Source organism: Pollachius pollachius (genome assembly GCF_949987615.1).
Source record: "Pollachius pollachius genome assembly, chromosome: 18".
Classification (NCBI taxonomy): Eukaryota; Metazoa; Chordata; class Actinopteri; order Gadiformes; family Gadidae; genus Pollachius; species Pollachius pollachius.
Window position 1 is genome coordinate 20,369,012 of NC_136951.1, and position 19,723 is coordinate 20,388,734.

Here is a 19,723-nt window from a genome sequence, read left to right on the forward strand (position 1 = left end):
ACACACACACACAGACACATGTACACACAAAGTTATACCAATGCACAAAAACAATCCTCACACACATACTCCTCTGACACACACACACACACACACACACACACACACACACATTCAGGGCAACAATGCCGGTGGCTTTTCCCATCACCACTGAGAGGTCAGGAGTTATGATATCATAAGAGCACCGCTTAAAATACTGGGGGTGTGTCCCCAACCTGCTGCTGAGCCCAGGCTGGCCCTCATCTTCTGCAGACAGACGTACTATTAACGTGATCCTACAATAATAGGGACCTTTCAAAATGTCTCATTACATACTTGCAAAGACAACTCAATGTCATACCATGGCAGTGTGTATAAATAGGGTAGATAAAAAGGGGACAGTGTTCTAAAGTTGTGATGAACCATGGAGCAGTAAAAAGGATTGATTCAAAAACACGAATTGACCACAGGAAGCGATGGACGGTGTTTGAAGATGTATTCACCAATCAGCTCAGAGAATGAATAAAACCACATTGAACACCCTCCTCCATTTAAGAAGGCCACAATGTTCTAAAGTTCTAATAAAACATTTGTTTCCAAATCTACTCAATTTGAAGAACAGGGAACGGTCTGTTGTGCTCTCTGCTGCGCTATATTTAGATAGAAGGGGGGGGGGGGGGGGATAGCACCTGTTGTAGCCCCTCCCCTCATTTATTTTGACCTATCATCAGGTGAACTGATCAACCAATGGAGTAAGACTTAAAGACAACAAAATTTCTGTTTTTTCACCTTGTTAGCAGATCCTTCCTCCTGTACATCTATTCTTCTCCCCTGCTGGGAGATAGTTTTTGTTAGTAGTTGGTAGGCTTGCCATTTTAACTAATATCACACATTTCCATTCTGTTCCCCGTAAAGTCTGTAATAGCCTTATGTAGCATCCTGACAGATGAAATCACATTTTTTGTGTCCCAAAAAGTCCTCATCAACGTTTTTTACTTATTAAAGTTATTCAATATTTCCGAAAGTAAGATACACATTTCACATAGACTTTAACAGAGACACACTCTGGTATAAACAAAGTCACAACTGAAAGCAGATAACTTTTGTTTATTTCTATTTACTTCCTTCCTTCAGATGCACTAACTACCCACACAATAATTCTGGAGATAAATAAAAAACGAGCAACTAAAGGGGGGTCGGGTTGGGGGGGCACTCCTGGATTTCATTCCCTTCGGGTTTTCACAGAAAATGGCCGTCAACGCGATAAAAGCAGGGTTAACTGTCGAGTAACCAATCACCTTATTTATTTTCTTTACACTTTTTACCGAATTTTTCAAAGCTTTCAATTGTATCTGGTTCCTGGATCCGCGGCCGCTCACTGTCCGCCGCCGGCCGCATCAAACATCTTCTTACGCCCCTCCATCCCGGACATGGCCTCCACGTTCTTACGCCAGTCGCTCACCTCAGACGTGAGCACCTGAAGAACCCGGCGCGGAACATCAGTCGAACAGAGGTCACAAACACATTGTGAAGAACACTGTTTCGTGCGGTGACTGTGAGGAATTTTTCATTTCAGTACAGGTTATTTTAAACTAGACGCTTCAATGTGTTTTTTAACATGCTTTCTTTTGTTATAAACGTTAATCAAACCAATTAAGGTATGATAATACTTTATACCCAGATGGGAAACTCAGGAAAGGTCACTTCTACGGTCGTAAATAAGCGCTCCTCATGGTAAGTTTGAGACGAGGCTCGGTGGGAAGGCCTTGTCTGTTTGTGTACCTTGTCTGTTTTGACGTCCTCCTTCTTCACAGACTTCAGATTGGCCCTGAGGTCCATGGAGCCCTTGTGTTTGGAGCCTAGGAGGGCCCTCATCATCTCGTCTGCCGACACCCTCACCTTCCTCAGGGCCGGTTTCTTAAACTTCCCTCCCAGGTCCTGGACCTTCATCTTCAGTTCGCTGATCTGAAACCGGCAAGAATCTCATGGTTTTAATCTTTGTAATGATCTTTTAGCTTCAAAGAAACATTGATTTGAGATTTTAGCTCAACTATGAAGCAAACGTTGGGATGGGAACAAACGATTGAAGTGTCAATACGGTTGATCACCGATTCTGTCACTTACATCTTTGTTGTGTTTGATCACTTTATGTTCGCAGTCGTATCGCTCCTCATCCGCAAGGTCAATTTTTGAATGGAGCTCTTTGCATAGATTCTGGAAAAGAATAAATATATTAATGTTAGGAAAGCAAAAAAAGTCTTTAAACCTATCTCCATGTCTTATATGAGTAAAACTTGTGTGTTTTCGTATAACTTGTTTATTTTCTGTTGTCTTCTGTCTCACTGTTCGCTACTGAAAAACCTGATTACCTTTGGGATGAATAAAGGTATCTTTCTATCCATCATTCATCCATCCATCCATTCATCCTCCATCCATCCATCCATCCATAGACGGATGGATGATTTAAGTAATTAAAGAATGGAGGGTATAACGGTTTTAATTTGTAGTGCCCTAGTTAAGCTCCACGTTAACTTTTCCTATCATTCTGTTACCCAGCCCTAAGACGTCTTGTTCTACAGCCGTGTTTGTTAGTTTCCTCCACTTTGTGGTGTCTCTCTCCCCCCCGTGATGAGCTGCTCCACCAGCCTCGTGGTGGTCCAGCTCACCGCCCCCCCCCACCCGTGGTGTGGGTTAGGATCCCGGCCACTCACTTGTAATTCCTCCATCTTCAGCCCTGACAGCTGCAGGGGGGGCAGCTTCTCCCCCAGGTAGCGCTCCTTCTCCTCCTCACGGTCCTGCCGCTCACACTCCAAGGCCTCACAGGCTCTGGTGAGGAGCAGGATCTGGGGGGGGGGTGAGAATGGGAGTGGAGGAGGAGTGGGAGGGAGGGATGAGGAGGAAGGAAGGGAAGAGTGAGAGGAAGGAGGGAGGAGGAGGAGGGGGTGGGAGGAGAAGGAGGTGCAGGGACATTTAGAGCAGAACAGAAACAATTGAGAAACAGGAAAGCCTTGTTAAGTCCAACTAATCATGGGACTAATGCAGCAGAGCTCTGGGGGAATGAATCTGCACATCTTTTGCGAAAAAGCACTTGAGGGACTTTTACCAGACAGAAGACGAATGCAGTGAATTCAGAAACAATGCCGGCTAATGAATAGAGAGAGGAGAAGTCACTTACTTTGAGGGAGAGCTTGCGAGACGCTGAGATCTTCGACTTAGGCTGGAGACCAAGAAACCATAGATCAATGAATCACTGCCGTTTTTAGTCTTGCAAGAGTTAACTGTACGCATAAGTTGGTCAACTCAGATAATATAAACACATATGTTTTACTTTTTTCTATTTTACATATACGTAAAGGCGCAATATACTGCTTTCAGCGTGTGTAAATTCATTATAATTAATGTTGTACGAACCATTTCTAACACGTTACACATTACTAACATTTGTGATTGGTCTGAGACCTCTAAGAGCACCTGTGGAGGTCGTTCATGAACATATTGATATTTTTTAGGTTGAAGTTCACGACCACTTGCTATAACCGCTTGGCATATTAATAATGATAAGATAGGACTTTATTAATAGCATTGCGTCAAGTGGAAAGCAGGCTGCCATGTCAGGGCCTGGCTGATAACAACAGATTACTTTGAGTGCCAGGCCCCTCACTCTCTCTGTCTCTCCCTCCCTGTCTCCCTGGATGTCTCTCTCTCACTCTGTCTCTCTCTCTAACAGATAGAGTGCCAGGTCTCACTCTCTCTCACTCTGTCTCTCTCTCTAACAGATAGAGTGCCAGGTCTCACTCTCGCTCACTCTCTGTATCTAGCCCTCTCTCCCTCTGTCTCTCTGCCAAGCAACAATGGCAGGCCACACTGCCACTCTATCTTTCTCTTTGTCTCTTTCTGTCTCTGTCTCTCTTGCCACCTATTTCTCTGTATATATCTGTGTATCTATCTCTGTCTCTATTGATCTGCGTCTGTCTGTCTGTCTGTCTGTCTGTCTGTCTGTCTCTGTCTCTCTCTCTCTCTCTCTCTCTCTCTCTCTGTCTTTGTCTCTCTGCCATGTCCCCGGCCTGGTTTCCATTCTGATGAGCCATGCATGGTCAGGGTGTGCTGGTCTTAATGTGGGTTGGATTAGCATGGGGCCAAACGTTGGCCGCTCACCTTAACCACCAGCTTTGGATTCATTGTTCCGGTTGGCGGGGTGTCACTCTACGCCACATGGAGACACACACACACACACACACACACACACACACACACACACACACACACACACACACACACACACACACACACACACACACACACACACACACACACACACGCACACACACACACACGCAGACACACCTTCACCAAATGGCAAGTCTATTCTGTGCTTCAGTTGGATTACTAGGCAGCAATCACGTGTGATCATTACATTCAATAAATAACATCACAGATGAACTACGATAACATCACACAACCTCACAATGTCTTTCGAAACGAATTAGCGAATTAGCTACGATTAGCATCACTGCAGTTCTGGGACTACTATTAACTTATTCCAACAAACATCATGAATACAAACACATGATGTGGGCCAAACACACTCACTCCTTTCTTACCTCACTGTAAGTCCACCGTTCAGACCAAAGACGTATGAGGGGAGAAGGGAAACAGAAAGAGGTGCATTAGTGCCTTTTGAAATAAGAAATATTTTTCCATCCCATAATTGTGCATCAATGTAACATGATCAAGTGGTGTACCCTCGGACGTCGTTTAACAGAGGGCTTAGAACAAGGACGCAGGACTCGCTCCACCTCTATGGAGGCTGCCCTCCATAGAGAACGAGAACGAGTCGGTTAAACACTCAAATACAATAATAAATACAGAAATGTCTTCCTAAAACTGCGATGTCATCGAGTCCCATGGAGCAGGATGCATTAACAGCATCCTGCATCAACCAGCGTCGTCGTCAACGTCCTCAACGTTAACCAGATAACAAATCCTCGAAACCAATAAACGTCTGAAACTGGAAACACGAAAAGGCCAATTTCTTTCAATTATTAGACACAAAATCAGTCAAACATTAAAGGCTATCGAAAACCAAATCAACTATGAGCATTTTCTGTCACTCATTTCGATGTTATACATTTAACATTCAGTTACCTGTATTGGTCGGGTGTGAGTTGTCTAGTGAGTGGCCAAACAAAGGAGCAGACAGACAATGAGGGGTCTTATAGGGGGAGCCTGGGGGGGGTGATGGGTGGTCAGTGGTGGGTGAGTGTGTGTGGAGGGGGTCAGCGTTGCATATATAGAGCCTGGCAGGAGGAATGTGGTGGCAGGAAGCCCAGCTGGAAAGAGCATGTCCCCAGACACTGCTGGGACAACAGTGAGCCACATTGTAATAGGGTAATAATAAATCGGTGGGGGCATTACTTAAATGGTATTGCCCCGTGTATCAGCTTCTGTTGCCATAGATAATCATATTGTCTCCACCCCCCCCCCCTCCCAATTCCCTCTCTCCCTCTCATCACCTCTCCTTTCTCTGCCTCTCCTCTTCCTCCCCCCCCATCTCCTCTCTCTCTCTCTGGCCCTCCGTAACCCCTCTTTCTCTCCCCTTTATCTCTCCCTATCTGTCCCCGCTCCCTTCCCAACCACCGACCCTGGTGGCTGCGTGGATTATGAGTGACATCCGAGTCCCGACCATCGACCTATACACCCGATATTGTTCAGTGTGTCTTGATAACTCAACTTCTTAAGGATTTTCTGAGGCTCAGCCACTTATCCACAAATGCAGCCCGTTTCAATCTATGGAAATTGATATAGAGATATAACAGCGCCACATTGGCCCTGTGAAATAGGGAAAGTAGTAGTAGTAAAGTGATCGAAATCGCCCTGGAGATATTCCTTTCCCAGTACATGTAGAGAAGCGCAGAGGACCGGGCGGCCTGCCCTGGGCACCGCACCAGGACACCGGCCAGGCATTCTGCTGACGGTGGGTACTGCTGCTGCAATTTCACGGTTTCTCAATTCACATTTAGTCCCATCATCATGTTCTCAAGCAAATACATATATACCCGCCAAATTACTACCGTGTTAACATTCAATCAAATAAATAATTGTAACTTCAATCTTTGAATGTAGGGTGTTTTGGGTGCATCTTATAGCCTACTAAACATCCGACACATTAACATGTGACATAGGTAGTTTTCAATCCAAAGGGTTTGGAAAGACGAATTCTTACATTCATTCATAAATGTATTAAAAAGATAGCCATGTTCAATACACATTATTTAGTGTCACAAGATCTATCTGTTGACACTGCGTCGCCATCATGCGGTTAGTTTTGTGTCCTTCATCAGTGTCCGCCAAACTCCATTGACGGCAAACCAATATCAGCGCTTTCCATCCGTTTCCTTTACCCTGGAGCACGTTTAAACACAATCAAAAAAATATTTGAATATGTGTGTCGCATTCACCGTTACCATCAGCAACCACAACGACGAACCCATCAGCATCGCCGTTCACCCGGTCAGCAGATCCGTTGAATTCAATTCACCAAACGGCCAGATAGGCGCAGCATTGCACCGCATTTGCGGCGGATCTCGGCGGGAATCGAGCTGCAGGCTGCAGGCTTTCAGCAGCACAAAAGAAGCACTTTGTCTGAGAGAGGGAGGGTTGAGTCGGGGGAGGGGGTGTTGGGGAAGAGGCGGAGGAGGAGGAGGAGGAGAGAGTCTTAATATATTATGCCCAATATACTTGCACGGCCCCCCAACATCCAGGAGCACAAATAAAGTGGAGTGGCGAGGAGTGATTGGTGGACTGGATGAGCGGTGTGTTTCCGACGGCCGCAAAGAAAGCCACCCTTTTCGTATCCGGATTTGCATCGGGATGCTTAAACAGGGGCTGGGCGGTGTGCAATAGGCGCAGACCGAGATTTGTAAGATTGCAGTTGCGGTGGTGATGGTGGCGGCGAGGTGTTGATGCAGGCAGAAATTGCGAATGCACACCCAGAAAAGGGAAGTGGTGACACGAGCAGCAGCCATCTCATCCATGGTGGAGGAGCGGGACCCGTAATCATTCAAAAGGACGGACGAGAGCTACCGAGGATAAGCTGGGCAGGGGTATCCGATGTTTTTGGCGATCTGGGCTTGCGGGAACATACCATTCATAGCGCTCTCCCTTCTCCGTGATGATAATGGATGCCGTATACATTCCTTAACTATCAGCACCGGTGCATCCCAGGAGAGAAAAATACAGCCTTGGAATTCAATTTAGCAATATCAACCGTTATTTTGTCACTTGATGGTGACTTTAATCCCTGCCTGTTTGACGTGGGGGAGGAGGAAGACGCACGCCATGTCAGTACGATGCTACCGGAGCAAACTCTCGGTGTGGGCCGCCCTGTGTGTGCTGGTGCTCTGCTGGTTCTACGTGTTCCCGGTATACCGACTGCCAAGCTACGAGGAGATCGTGGACGAGGTGTCGAGAAAGGGTCACGTATGGCAGAAGAATGACACGGGGATCCACGTGTACAGGTAGGGCACGAAGAGGACTCTCAGGGTTACGCACTGGTTTATTGGGCTACGCGTAACCCTAGGGGTACTCTGGAGGCAAGGAGTATCGGGGATATGGGGGGGGGGGGGGGGGCTGGTTGTTGTTGTCATATTGGTTATGGACAATTATAGCAAAGATGGTTACATTTGTATTAGTGTTAGTTGAATTGAAGTTCGGTTGACAAATCACATAAGTAAAGCACCAGCCCATGTTTCTCTTGAAACTATTGTATTTGCACTAACCATTTAATGTCATGTGAACACCAGAAAACATGTATACTCATGATGTAGTAAAATATTTGCCCCCGGCCCAAATATTTTTTCGCGTATAATTTGCATAAGCCAACTCGTGTGTGCAATATCCCCTGAGCATGTCGACATGCTCAGGGGATCGTCAGCAGCAGCACGCCAAGGTTCAGCCGACTTGTGGTCTATCGATTAATGGGGGGCTGATCGTTGGGTTTGATCGCGAGTTATAGCGCCCCCTATCGCCAAAGATCTGTTTTACTTTTGGAGACCTGCTCACGGGCGGTTTCTATGCGTGTACCAACTTCGACCACACACACACACACACACACACACACACACACACACACACACACACACACACACACCCACTCCCCTGGGGGCAGGTCTCTGTCGGTAACCCTCCCATCCTCTCTTTATTTTTCCCTTGAAGGAAGCTGCTGAAGGAATGCTGCGACCCGTTGCGGATGTTCGCGGTGACCAAGGAGAACTCGCCCATGGGGAAGGTGCTGTGGTACGACGGTGAGCTGTACCACTCGCACACGGTCAGCAACGAGACCTACCCGCTGTTTGTGCAGGTAGGCAGCCCTTGGCGTTACGTTGGTGTGAGGCCGTGAGGATCCTCTTGCTCTGTCCGGTCGATAACATTTGAAGCTCTGAAGGTGCTTTGAATAACTGACCCAACCCCCAAGCCAAGACCACCCACTCAAACTCACACTTATCTACAGCTTTATCCCCTTAGTCAGCAGAATGTGACTCTGTTATGGCTGCTAAGGGGTTTGGACAGGCGGGGGGGGGGGGTAGGTTTATATGTGTGTATGCTTGTTTATGTATAAGTGAATCAGACATTAATGATCAGAGCAGATTACTTGCGCAGCCGTCTAAATGTTTGTGTGTGTGTGTGATTCTTTTGTGTTGGGCGTACGCTCTCATTGGTCAGGTCATTACGATTACAAATGACTTCCCCAAAGTCATTGCGTTGGTTTGAGTTGGAGTGTATTCGTTTTGAGTGTCTCCAACTGCTGCGTGTCCGCCTTGGTTGAATGAGCTTGTGTGGCAGTTAGACGTACAGTTGAACATCCCCCTCAATCCTGGTGGCAATGTTCGAACAGTATGTCTTTGTTCCTGCGGGTGTGTTTGTAATGTGTGTGTTTGTGATGTGTGCGTTCGTGATGTGTGTGTTTGCGATGTGCTTCTAGTTTCCCCATAATGTCTTTGTGTTACTTCCTGGAAATTACTTTCTGTTGCTCTCTGGAGACACACTCATTATTCAGGACTGTTACTCCCAGACCAATTACTAGCAGGACCAAAATAATTAGCATTAATACCACCATCTATCTATAATAATATTATCTTATAATGCAGATAGAAAGAGACAGGCAGACATAAATTGGATGGATGGACAGAGATAAATAGAGACATACGTATTAGATGGGTGTTTTTGTACTTTTTTCACATAATCTGGCCAATATGTTTGTATGTGTGTGGGTGTGTCGGTGTGTGTTTTCTTTTGTGGGGGAATTCGATCGGAGCAGATTATTTAAGCACCCGTCCATATGTTTGACTTGTGTGATTCTTTTGTTTTGGACGTAGGCTGTCATTGGTCAGAGAATGTTTAAAACTTGTTAAATACTCTGGCGCTAATGACAGCTTAGGTTTTGCCTGTATCTCAAATCGCTCAGCCAAATAAATGGGTTATCGTTGATGAACCTATGGATTACCAATGGCTTACATCAACGGAATCATTAGCTTGACAGTGTCACTATTTCCTGTGTGCTCTTGTTAGCCCAGTGGTTTCCCCTAGGTTGAATATGAGGTGGTGCAGTCTGTAGTTGGTAGGTACAGTTGGAGGGAGGTACAGTCCCCCTCATTCGTGGTAGCGAATGTGCTATGTCTTTGTGGTATGAAAGGAAGTGCTTGTCGTTGGCCCAAGACATCTTAGTGTTACTACCTCAACAACAATCTCTAAGGCCTCAAATAACCTGAAGCAAGACCGAAACATGGCTGTGTTTCTCAATGGATGGATAGAGATAATGAGATAATTAGACATATGCAACAGATAGGTCTATGTACTTTTTTAACATAATCCGGCCGATATTATATAAATTTATAAACTGTGTACATCATCTGGCCAGACAAATTGTTCTACAACATAATGTGCTTTAATGTCTTTGGTGAAGCATTACATTACAATAAGAACAAAAAGACACCGATGATGTGATGTCTGGAAATACCTCAACCCGTTGGCTGGTATAGCTGGTCCCTTCCTCTGGCCGCTGTCTATCTCTGCCCAGTGCTGACCTTAGCTCGTGTCCTTCCTGCTGCGTTACTCAGCGTTGTGAAATGGGGCCGGATATCAGGCTGTTGGACACGGCATGTCCTGTGCAGGAGCACAGACCTCCGGGAGACAGAGAGGGCATCCTTCCTTTGGAAACGGTTTCGTAATTGCACCTTTGCATGCGTTAGAATGCAAAGGTGCAATTACGAAACAAGGGGAGAATGTCCAACGACAGGGTCTCTGACCAGTACGGATGTCCGGAAGGCTACAGGAAATCAAACAAATTTTAAGTGTTAAGTTGCTACCTACTTACCCTGCATGCAAGGGGCCCCTGGGTTGAGTTGACCCCATAACTCCTTCTGTGAAACCCCCCTCGTAGCCCACCTGTTCTCTGATGTGACGGGCGTCCTGAGAGGAACACTAAGACCTCCACCTTCTCTGCAGGAGCCCCCTCTGCGTCTGCCCCTGAGGAGGTGTGCGGTGGTGGGGAACGGAGGCGTCCTCAGACACAGCAGCTGTGGACCAGAGATCGACGACGCTGACTTTGTCATGCGGTAAGGCACAGGAAAAGCTTTTTACTTCAACCTAGCCCCATTGTCAGAAGTCAGTGACCCATTGGTTTAGCCGCGACCGTTTTGAGGCTGTCGTACTTTATTGCAACAACTCATTGATATTAAACCCTTTATTACTTTTGAATGAAATAAAACAGTCAAACAGGACCTCTCAAAATAAAATATGGATGAAACCTAGCCACTAAGATCCTAACCCAACAAGGAAAATATGCATTGGTTTAGTATCACAATTATTAAATGAGGTTACTTACCAGTTGAATGAGAATAGTGCAGGCTCAAACCAACCCCTGAGAGAGAGAGAGAGAGAGAGAGAGAGAGAGAGAGAGAGAGAGAGAGAGAGAGAGAGAGAGAGAGAGAGAGAGAGAGCGAGAGAGAGCGAGAGAGAGAGAGAGAGAGAGAGAGAGAGCGAGAGAGAGAGAGAGAGAGCGAGAGAGAGAGAGAGAGAGAGGGGCCTGCTGAACCCGCTCTGACCCTGTTACAGTATACAGTAAGATGGGCCTGCTGAACCCGCTCTGACCCTGTTACAGTATACAGTAAGAGGGGCCTGCTGAACCCGCTCTGACCCTGTTACAGTATACAGTAAGAGGGGCCTGATGAACCCGCTCTGACCCTGTTACAGTATACAGTAAGAGGGGCCTGATGAACCCGCTCTGACCCTGTTACAGTATACAGTAAGAGGGGCCTGCTGAACCCGCTCTGACCCTGTTACAGTATACAGTAAGAGGGGCCTGCTGAACCCGCTCTGACCCTGTTACAGTATACAGTAAGAGGGGCCTGCTGAACCCGCTCTGACCCTGTTACAGTATACAGTAAGAGGGGCCTGCTGAACCCGCTCTGACCCTGTTACAGTATACAGTAAGAGGGGCCTGCTGAACCCGCTCTGACCCTGTTACAGTATACAGTAAGAGGGGCCTGCTGAACCCGCTCTGACCCTGTTACAGTATACAGTAAGAGGGGCCTGCTGAACCCGCTCTGACCCTGTTACAGTATACAGTAAGAGGGGCCTGCTGAACCCGCTCTGACCCTGTTACAGTATACAGTAAGAGGGGCCTGCTGAACCCGCTCTGACCCTGTTACAGTATACAGTAAGAGGGGCCTGCTGAACCCGCTCTGACCCTTTTACAGTATACAGTAAGAGGGGCCTGCTGAACCCGCTCTGACCCTGTTACAGTATACAGTAAGAGGGGCCTGCTGAACCCGCTCTGACCCTGTTACAGTATACAGTAAGAGGGGCCTGCTGAACCCGCTCTGACCCTGTTACAGTATACAGTAAGAGGGGCCTGCTGAACCCGCTCTGACCCTGTTACAGTATACAGTATACAGCAGGCCTATTCAACTAGCGGCCCGTGGGCCAAATACGGCCCCTCTTAATTTTTTTTTTCTTGCCCGCAAGAGGTTGCATGCAAAAAATAAATAAAATAAAGGACAAAAATAGTTGCATGCAAATCAGGTTTCTGGTGGTACTAGCCAGTATCAGTTCCCCACAATCAGGAACTGGCATCACTTATTCTGACAATGTTTGGCTCAACCGATACGTGTCAGTCTAGCTTTTCTCATCTGAATGCCATCAGAACAGGGGCGCGTTGCTCCATGACCTATGAGAAGCTGAGTGTCTCAGGATGAGCCAAACTAGGCAAACAAGGCAGTGCAATCTCTCTCACTGACTGGCTCAAAATGTCTCATATGTACAGTAGTTCTGTTTTGTGATGATTCAAACAACATTGTTGAATTCTAAATACGTGTCCAAAATATGTGAGAACAAAATCTTTTATAATGATACGATTAAAAGTGAAGAAGGAAGGAATGCGTCCAACAAGTTTATTCCATGTAGTAGTACTATATATATTAAGTTAACACTACTTTAAGTCATTGACGTAGTTTTACTCTATGTGTGGCCCATGAACCCCCAGTGGTTCTCCTTTTTGGCCCACTTGTTAAGGAGATTGAATAGCCCTGGTGTACGGTATACAGGAAGAGAGGCCTGCTGAACCCGCTCTGACCCTGTTACTGTATTCATTCTATATGTTTACCTGTACTGCAGCTGTAACCTCCAACCTGTTACTGTATTCAGTCTATATGTTTACCTGTACTGCAGCTGTAACCTCCAACCTGTTACTGTATTCAGTCTATATGTTTACCTGTACTGCAGGTGTAACCCCCAACCTGTTACTGTATTCAGTCTATATGTTTACCTGTACTGCAGGTGTAACCCCCAACCTGTTACTGTATTCAGTCTATATGTTTACCTGTACTGCAGGTGTAACCTCCCTCCACTCTCTAAGAAGTACACGGAGGACGTGGGCACTCGAACACACCTGGTCACCGCCAACCCCAGCATCATAGAGAAAAGGTAAGACAGAAATACATTCATGTATAAATACGCACAGGTCCTTATGTCATCATAGCCTGTCTATTCCCAACCCAACGAGCGTCGAGGAAAGTTAAACAGACCCTCTAGCTAAATCCTGCACACTACTGTCATCTGTCTGGCTGTCTCTACATCGCTCTCACCCTCCCCCTTCTTCCCTCCCTCTCTCACCCCCATCCCCTTTGTCTCCCCTCTCCCCCATCTCTCTCTCTCTCTCCCTCCCCCTCTCCCTCATCTCTCTCTCTCTGCCCCCCCCCCCCCCAGGTTCCAGGGGCTGCAGTGGTCGCGGCGTGCCTTCGTAGACAGCATGCGGGCGTACGGCTCCAGCTACGTCTACATGCCGGCCTTCTCCATGCGGCCGGGCACGGAGCCCTCGCTGAGGGCCTACCACGCACTGGCCGACGCCTCCTCCAACCTCACCATGCTCTTCGCCAACCCCGACTTCCTGCGCAGCGTGGGCGCCTTCTGGAAGGGACGGGGCGTCCACGCCCGGCGCCTCTCCACGGGGCTGTTCCTGGTCAGCCTGGCGCTGGGCGTGTGCGAGGAGGTGACGACCTACGGCTTCTGGCCCTTCGACACGGCGCCGGGGCCCGCCCCCCGCCCCGTCAGCCACCACTACTACGACAACATCCTGCCCTACAAGTGGTTCCATGCCATGCCCGAGGAGTTCCTGCAGCTGTGGCGCCTGCACACCAGCGGCACGCTGCGCATGCACGTGGGGCAGTGTCCGCCGCGGGAGGGGGGCCGCGGGCCGGGCGGGTAGCGGGGCGGGGGCGCGGACACACACTGGCTCTCCCACACGTGCATGATCGTGTTAAGAAACATACGCACTCACACACACACAAGAAATCGGCTTCAATGCATTCAAAGGCATAGACATACACATGCACAGTAAAAGAACACGTGGTGTGAACCTGCCCCACTCTTAGTGGCTGATGAAATGCACAAATGCGACTTCAACGCACACGTATGTTGGGTTACTGACTGACTTTTTGTGTCCATACCGTATATGTGTATTTGTACGACAATATACGACATGAATTGTATGTGTGTGTGTGTGTGTGTGTGTGTGTGTGTGTGTGTGTGAATGTTAGTGTGCGCATGTGTATGTGTCAGTGGGTGTATGTTGGCTAATGTGTTGAGGCTCTAAAAGGTATGGGGGAGGGGGGTTTCTGTTTGAATGAGTGGGGGAGGGGAATGAATATGTGGTGCGTACAGAAATGACTGCTAAATAGGACACCCCTCCCCCCCCCCCTTCAAACCAATAATCTTCCAGTGAAAGGAACAGGGTGGGACCCAGCCCCTTGATAAAACCCTGTAGTACCCATATAGGGGGACATGCTGGAAATCGAGATAAGAGATTAAGCGCCTTTGTTCTATAGACGGTTAGACGGCCACACGTACATTTACAGTCAGAAGCATGCACAGAGCCACAGTGACTTACCGCCGTTCCATGTATTGATCCAACTCCGGGACATCTCATCCCCAGCCGCCATACCGATTCTCTTTTAACTGTACGACTAACAAAGACACTCAGTTTAGAAGTTCCCCAAAGCAGGGAGCCCGTAGCGGTTCACTCGGGTTGGGGAGGGATGGTTGTGGCGACGGAAGTGTTCCTTTGTTAAATTGAACTACCTTTACCAAGTGCCAAGGCGAGCGTAACCGGGACCTCTTTGATACAATACTGCCCCCCGCGGCCCTGGGGTGGGCAGACATCAGCATGAAGACTGCTGGGAAAGAAGAGAACCCAGGACAGCAGAAACAAGAAAAACATGTGTAATGATAATGGAAGGACTCTTTGGATCCAGTGGCGTCAGTTCTCCTCTTTTTTAACCGAGTAGCCGTGGAAGTCTTTCTGCTGAAGGTGCTGGACACCGACGAAGACTGTCGTCGTCCTGAGACTTATTTTTTCCTGAGCCTCGATGCAGAGCCCGTTCTGTGTCTCCTTTCGCTGCTTCGTCTCCTCACCGCCGGGATCTGGGGACATCGTTGGGATCTTTGGAGCATTGGGAGGTCTTGGTGTTTTCTCTACCGACCGGTGTCCACCGTTAGAGAGCTTACTCTCTGGGATGTTTAGCTAGGACCACGGCAGAAGTGGGGGCTGAATGTGACGGTGCCATGTTCTTAAAGCCCACTGCACTGAGCGGATTGAGTGCCAACACGCATGGTCGTATACAGGACCCCACCGTAGGTTCCAGACATGTTAAAAGGTCATTTGGCTGATTATACCTATTTTCTCTCTGTCTCTCTTTAAAAATAAGGGTTTGTGCCTTTATGAAAGCAGGCAAAAGAGAGCAATATAAAAGTGTTGGTAAAATAAATCTTTTACCAACACTGTAGCTGAATGTGTGCAGCTTACTTAAAGGAGTAGTTTAAGGCTCAGCCCGAACCTCCACCTGACAAAAGCTCTGTGTACAGTACAGTGAAGAGTAACCAGGACCAATGACCACTTTACCTACCTAGTATTTTGGTACTCAGCATTTCCTTTGCACTTTTTACTTCTTCTACCCCTTTTTTTTTATCTGTTATAAATGCATAAATAAATGCATGTTATATTTTAAGAAGCTATGATTTAATTGAAAGATGCTAAACGCCTCCCGCGTCCACTGGCTCAGGCGTATCTGCTGATCAGCGCACGTCCTGATCTCATTTCAAACCAGTCTGTATTCTTCATCACGATATCAGAGGAAGCCAGCAGTTGATATTGATATTGATGATTTTTTTAATCCACTTCATTCTCAGAGTGCCCATATTTTTTTTGTTAAGATTCTGTTATTTAAACGATGAATTAAAGTGTGACCTTTTTGACCTTTCGTTTTTAACTAACATTTGAGCAACCAAAGTTCTGTTCCCGTACAGGAATGTTAAACGGGATTAAAAACATATTCTGAGTTAATGTAAATAATATCCCATGCATTTGCAGAAATCATTTTGAAATGCCAAATGGCATTATCAACATCAGCTTACGGCTATAGTAAGGAAAGCATATCCTCTCTGAAAATAGTCGTGGTATATAAATAAAAAAAAATTGGTCTAATTACGGCACAAACTCAATATTCCCAACTAATTTTTCCTTCAAAAAAGTATAATCATAAACGATAAATACAGCAGACTCAAACTGATCAGTGGTGGCCATCAAGGATAAACTTTGTAGCCTATGTCTTTTTAAACAAAAAAATAGGAAGTCTTTGGTTACAGCCTGCCTTCTAGTTTCAAATGACAGATTTGTGTTTGTAGGTCTCACTTGCCTTGTTTTATTAGGTACTCAGAGTATCTGTGGATATACCTATTGTTGGTGTGAGGTTTATTTTCTCTCTTACCCTGACAACTATTAATAGAAATGGTTAAAAGGCGCTCGAGTGTAAAGATTTTCAGTATTTTGTTTGGTTGCGACGAGAGCGACCATGTCCGAGCATGTCCATGAGCAGAAAAGTACACAAGGTCGAGGGAAAAAAGGGAATTTTGCATTTAAATCCGTCTGTTTCATGTGGCTTCTGCATAAACTGTTCATGTGAAAGAATAACAAAACAAAACGAAAAATCAACCGTATCTGTATTACAAGCAAAGTATCAGTATTAAAATGTTAACCCATTTATAACACATCCTGAGTGAGTTTTCTTTCCGGACGGCTGGTTACTGATGATTGTACACTAGACCTCCCTATTGCCTCCTGATATTTATCACCTCTGGTATTACTATAGGGCTTGGAGATCAGAATGCACCATGGGACGTTTTGTTGGCAATACTCCATAGTGAGGACTCAAGAGTGAGAGTGAGAGAGACTACTGTAAAATGTTTAATTCACCTAAATAAACCGTAACCTTAGCTAATAAAAACAGCCTGCCGAGAGTGCAGTTTAGTATCCATAAACTACACAACAGATGGTTTACGACATCAGTTAGATGTTGATGATTGACTGTGATGATTGATTGTGGTTATAACTTATTGGTCTCGCTCTCTCTCATCCCAAACATACACAATCACACAAGAAAAAATGTAGTCACTTCAAGGCCTCATAAAGTAGCCTCACATCTTTTGCTGATCTTGGTACTATGTAGGTCCTTCAAACAAAACATTTTCCTTCTCCAAACACAAACATTGAGGTGGGTAAGACAGCGATAGATGAAGAAAGAGAGAGGCAGATGGAGTGAGATATAGAGAGAGGTGGAGGGAGAGAGATACGGAGAGAGATGTCGATGGAGGGAGATAGAGAGAGATGGAAGGAGAGAGAGGTCAATGGAGGGAGATAGAGAGAGAGATGGAGGGAGAGAGGTCGATGGAGGGAGACAGAGAGAGAGATGGAGGGAGAGAGGTCGATGGAGGGAGATAGAGAGAGAGAGATGGAGGGAGAGAGCTAGGCAGATGGAGGCATTGAGGGAGTGTTCCATCGACTGCTGCTGATCTGAAACCCAACTGGTGGATCTGTTCATGAGGTCTGATTGTATTGTTCGAGTGGGAGAACATTTAACTCCTACGTGTCGAGCAGTAGAGCAGCGTAGAGCAGCCGTGCTTCAGGAGGGCTGTACCAGCCCTCCTGCTAGCATGACGGATTATCGCATGGGCAGAGTGGGCACATGTCCAGGGCCCTGGCCAATGGGGGGGGGGCCTTGATATATATATATATATATTTTTTTATTATTATTTAAAAAGAATAAAAATTCATTCTTTGGTCATAAAAGAATTTGACTGTTTTTGATTTGCAAAATAAATATCACATTTTTTAAAAAAAATTAACGTGACGGAACGTTAATGTCGTAGTGCTTGGTCAACGGTCAATTTACTGAAAGTGAAAATGGAGAAACGTGTGCTAAGCGGGTCAAATACCGTCCATCTCAACATTTTGACTCGTTAATTCGTTAGAGAAAGTCAGTAGGTGCTTTTAAAGTCATGAAATTAACCTGACAGACTCCATGTTCTGTCGCTAAGACGAGCGGCTGGCACTATTCTCTCTCTCTCTCTCTCTCTCTCTCTCTCTCTCTCTCTCTCTCTCTCTCTCTCTCTCTCTCTCTCTCTCTCTCTCTCTCTCTCTCTCTCTCTCTCTCTCTCTCTCTCTCTCTCTCTCTCTCTCTCTCTCTCTCTCTCTCTCTCTCTCTCTCTCTCTCTCTCTCCCGGCTGCGCGCTGCATTATAATGTGTGTGATTTTGGATTGCATGCGTTATATGCGACCAAATTCGGTGTGCTAGTGCGTGTATTTGCGCGTTGGTAGGGGTCCGTGACTGGTTTATGTCCAGCGCCCGTGGTCATGTTAATCCGTCCCTGCCTGCTAGGGCTCTTTACGTTCACGCAACGCAAGGGGGTTATACATTACCGATTCATCCACCGCTCGCACAGCGCTTCCTCTGCGGACCAAACGTGTGGCGGAGGGGGTCGTTATGATGCTCAGGGGACCTTTGAAGCCGGGCCAAACGACGGGATTGTGTCGCTGTAGACGCCGGCTGGATAGGCTAAACATTGTTATGGTACAGGACAGGAGCGCCATGTAATCCTCTAACCATGATGAAGGTGGACCGCTGGTCGTTTAGAGGAGACAGAGAGCTGCGTTACTCGATCTGTGTCGAACTCTGGTGTACTCCTTTATCTGTTGCGGACGTGGCTCAGCTCCCACAGCTGGCGCTAATCAACACAATACGCACTGGGTTTTTTTCAGGCTTTTTTGTTGTTGACTGTGCAATGGCCTGATATCGTCCATTAATGAACATACAATGTGAGTCCATAGGTGGAGCCAGACTTTGTGTACATCCGGGGCTTAGCCCAGAGGGGGGTCTGGGGGTCCTCCACCAGAAAAATTTGAATTTCTAAAATGCGATTTCCTGCATTCTAGTCCAGTTTAGGGTGACCTGGTGGACATATCAGTGTATTATCATTATCAATTTTATTTTATTTTAATTTAAAATAATGATGATAATGCACTGAAGTATTATACATATGCACACAAATAAGTACTACATTGTTTTAGGGGTTTGTCCGCATCTATCACTCTGGTAGAACTCATTTAAAAAGGGGTCAAAGTTCAATGAACGTGGATATGGACGCAAGCTGAAAGTCAACAAGACAGTCTAGCACCAGCCACACATCGGTAACATGTTGGCTGCTGGTCGAACAGCGAATGCAGCAACGCGATATCTGTACATTTCTTATCTAAATCGTTAATAAAGTTAGAGTTTAAAATAACCGATAAGTCAGACATGGATATGTTTTACCTCTTCATGATATTCAGTGGACCTCAACATTTAATTTAAGGTAACATTTGGTAACACACAACACTGTACAATATTGGTTGAGACAGAATCGCAATCAGAGAAACGGATTTCTGACATTTTAAACAACGCTGGTAATCTATTTTGCGTGAAAGGAGTAATTATCATAGCAGCCTAGCTAGCCGAGGCAGGCTAGTTAGCACTAGCACCAGCACATCAAGGTAATCTCACTGAGCTGAAACATTTGACAGGTCATTGGCAGGGGCTGCTGCTGCTACGGTATCACTGGACGTTGGTTTAGAACAATAATTTGTAATGTCCATGGTAATGTGTGTTCCACACCCTGAGGCTACTTTAACAAGACTGCTGAGAGACGGGGATGGTTAGAAAACGTCACGTTGTCCTGGCAACCGTTCTAAACAACCGAACGAGAGATGGCATTTAATGTTGCTTACATGTGTTGTTGCTTTCAAAATGAAAATAAATCAATTTCAAGAGGTGAAAATCACTACCAGTCGAAACATGAGGGAACATGTCAGGGTTGTCAT

General features: G+C 46.4%; 2 protein-coding genes across 2 annotated transcripts; one reads left to right on the forward strand and one right to left on the reverse strand.

Moving 5' to 3' along the window:
• Window positions 1-659: 659 nt before the first annotated feature.
• Window positions 660-4,178, reverse strand: LOC307089694 (troponin I, slow skeletal muscle-like). Its single transcript, XM_079756099.1, has 6 exons — window positions 4,135-4,178; window positions 3,155-3,196; window positions 2,691-2,822; window positions 2,104-2,193; window positions 1,762-1,944; window positions 660-1,456 (listed from the first exon to the last, which is right to left on the reverse strand). Exons 1-6 carry the CDS (start codon window positions 4,156-4,158, stop codon window positions 1,355-1,357), a joined length of 573 nt encoding a protein of 190 aa, XP_079612225.1. The 5' UTR covers window positions 4,159-4,178; the 3' UTR covers window positions 660-1,354.
• Window positions 4,179-6,809: 2,631 nt separating this feature from the next.
• st8sia1 (ST8 alpha-N-acetyl-neuraminide alpha-2,8-sialyltransferase 1) lies at window positions 6,810-16,462 on the forward strand. Its single transcript, XM_079755707.1, has 5 exons — window positions 6,810-7,496; window positions 8,194-8,338; window positions 10,483-10,592; window positions 12,868-12,960; window positions 13,243-16,462. Exons 1-5 carry the CDS (start codon window positions 7,264-7,266, stop codon window positions 13,739-13,741), a joined length of 1,080 nt encoding a protein of 359 aa, XP_079611833.1. The 5' UTR covers window positions 6,810-7,263; the 3' UTR covers window positions 13,742-16,462.
• Window positions 16,463-19,723: the final 3,261 nt, after the last annotated feature.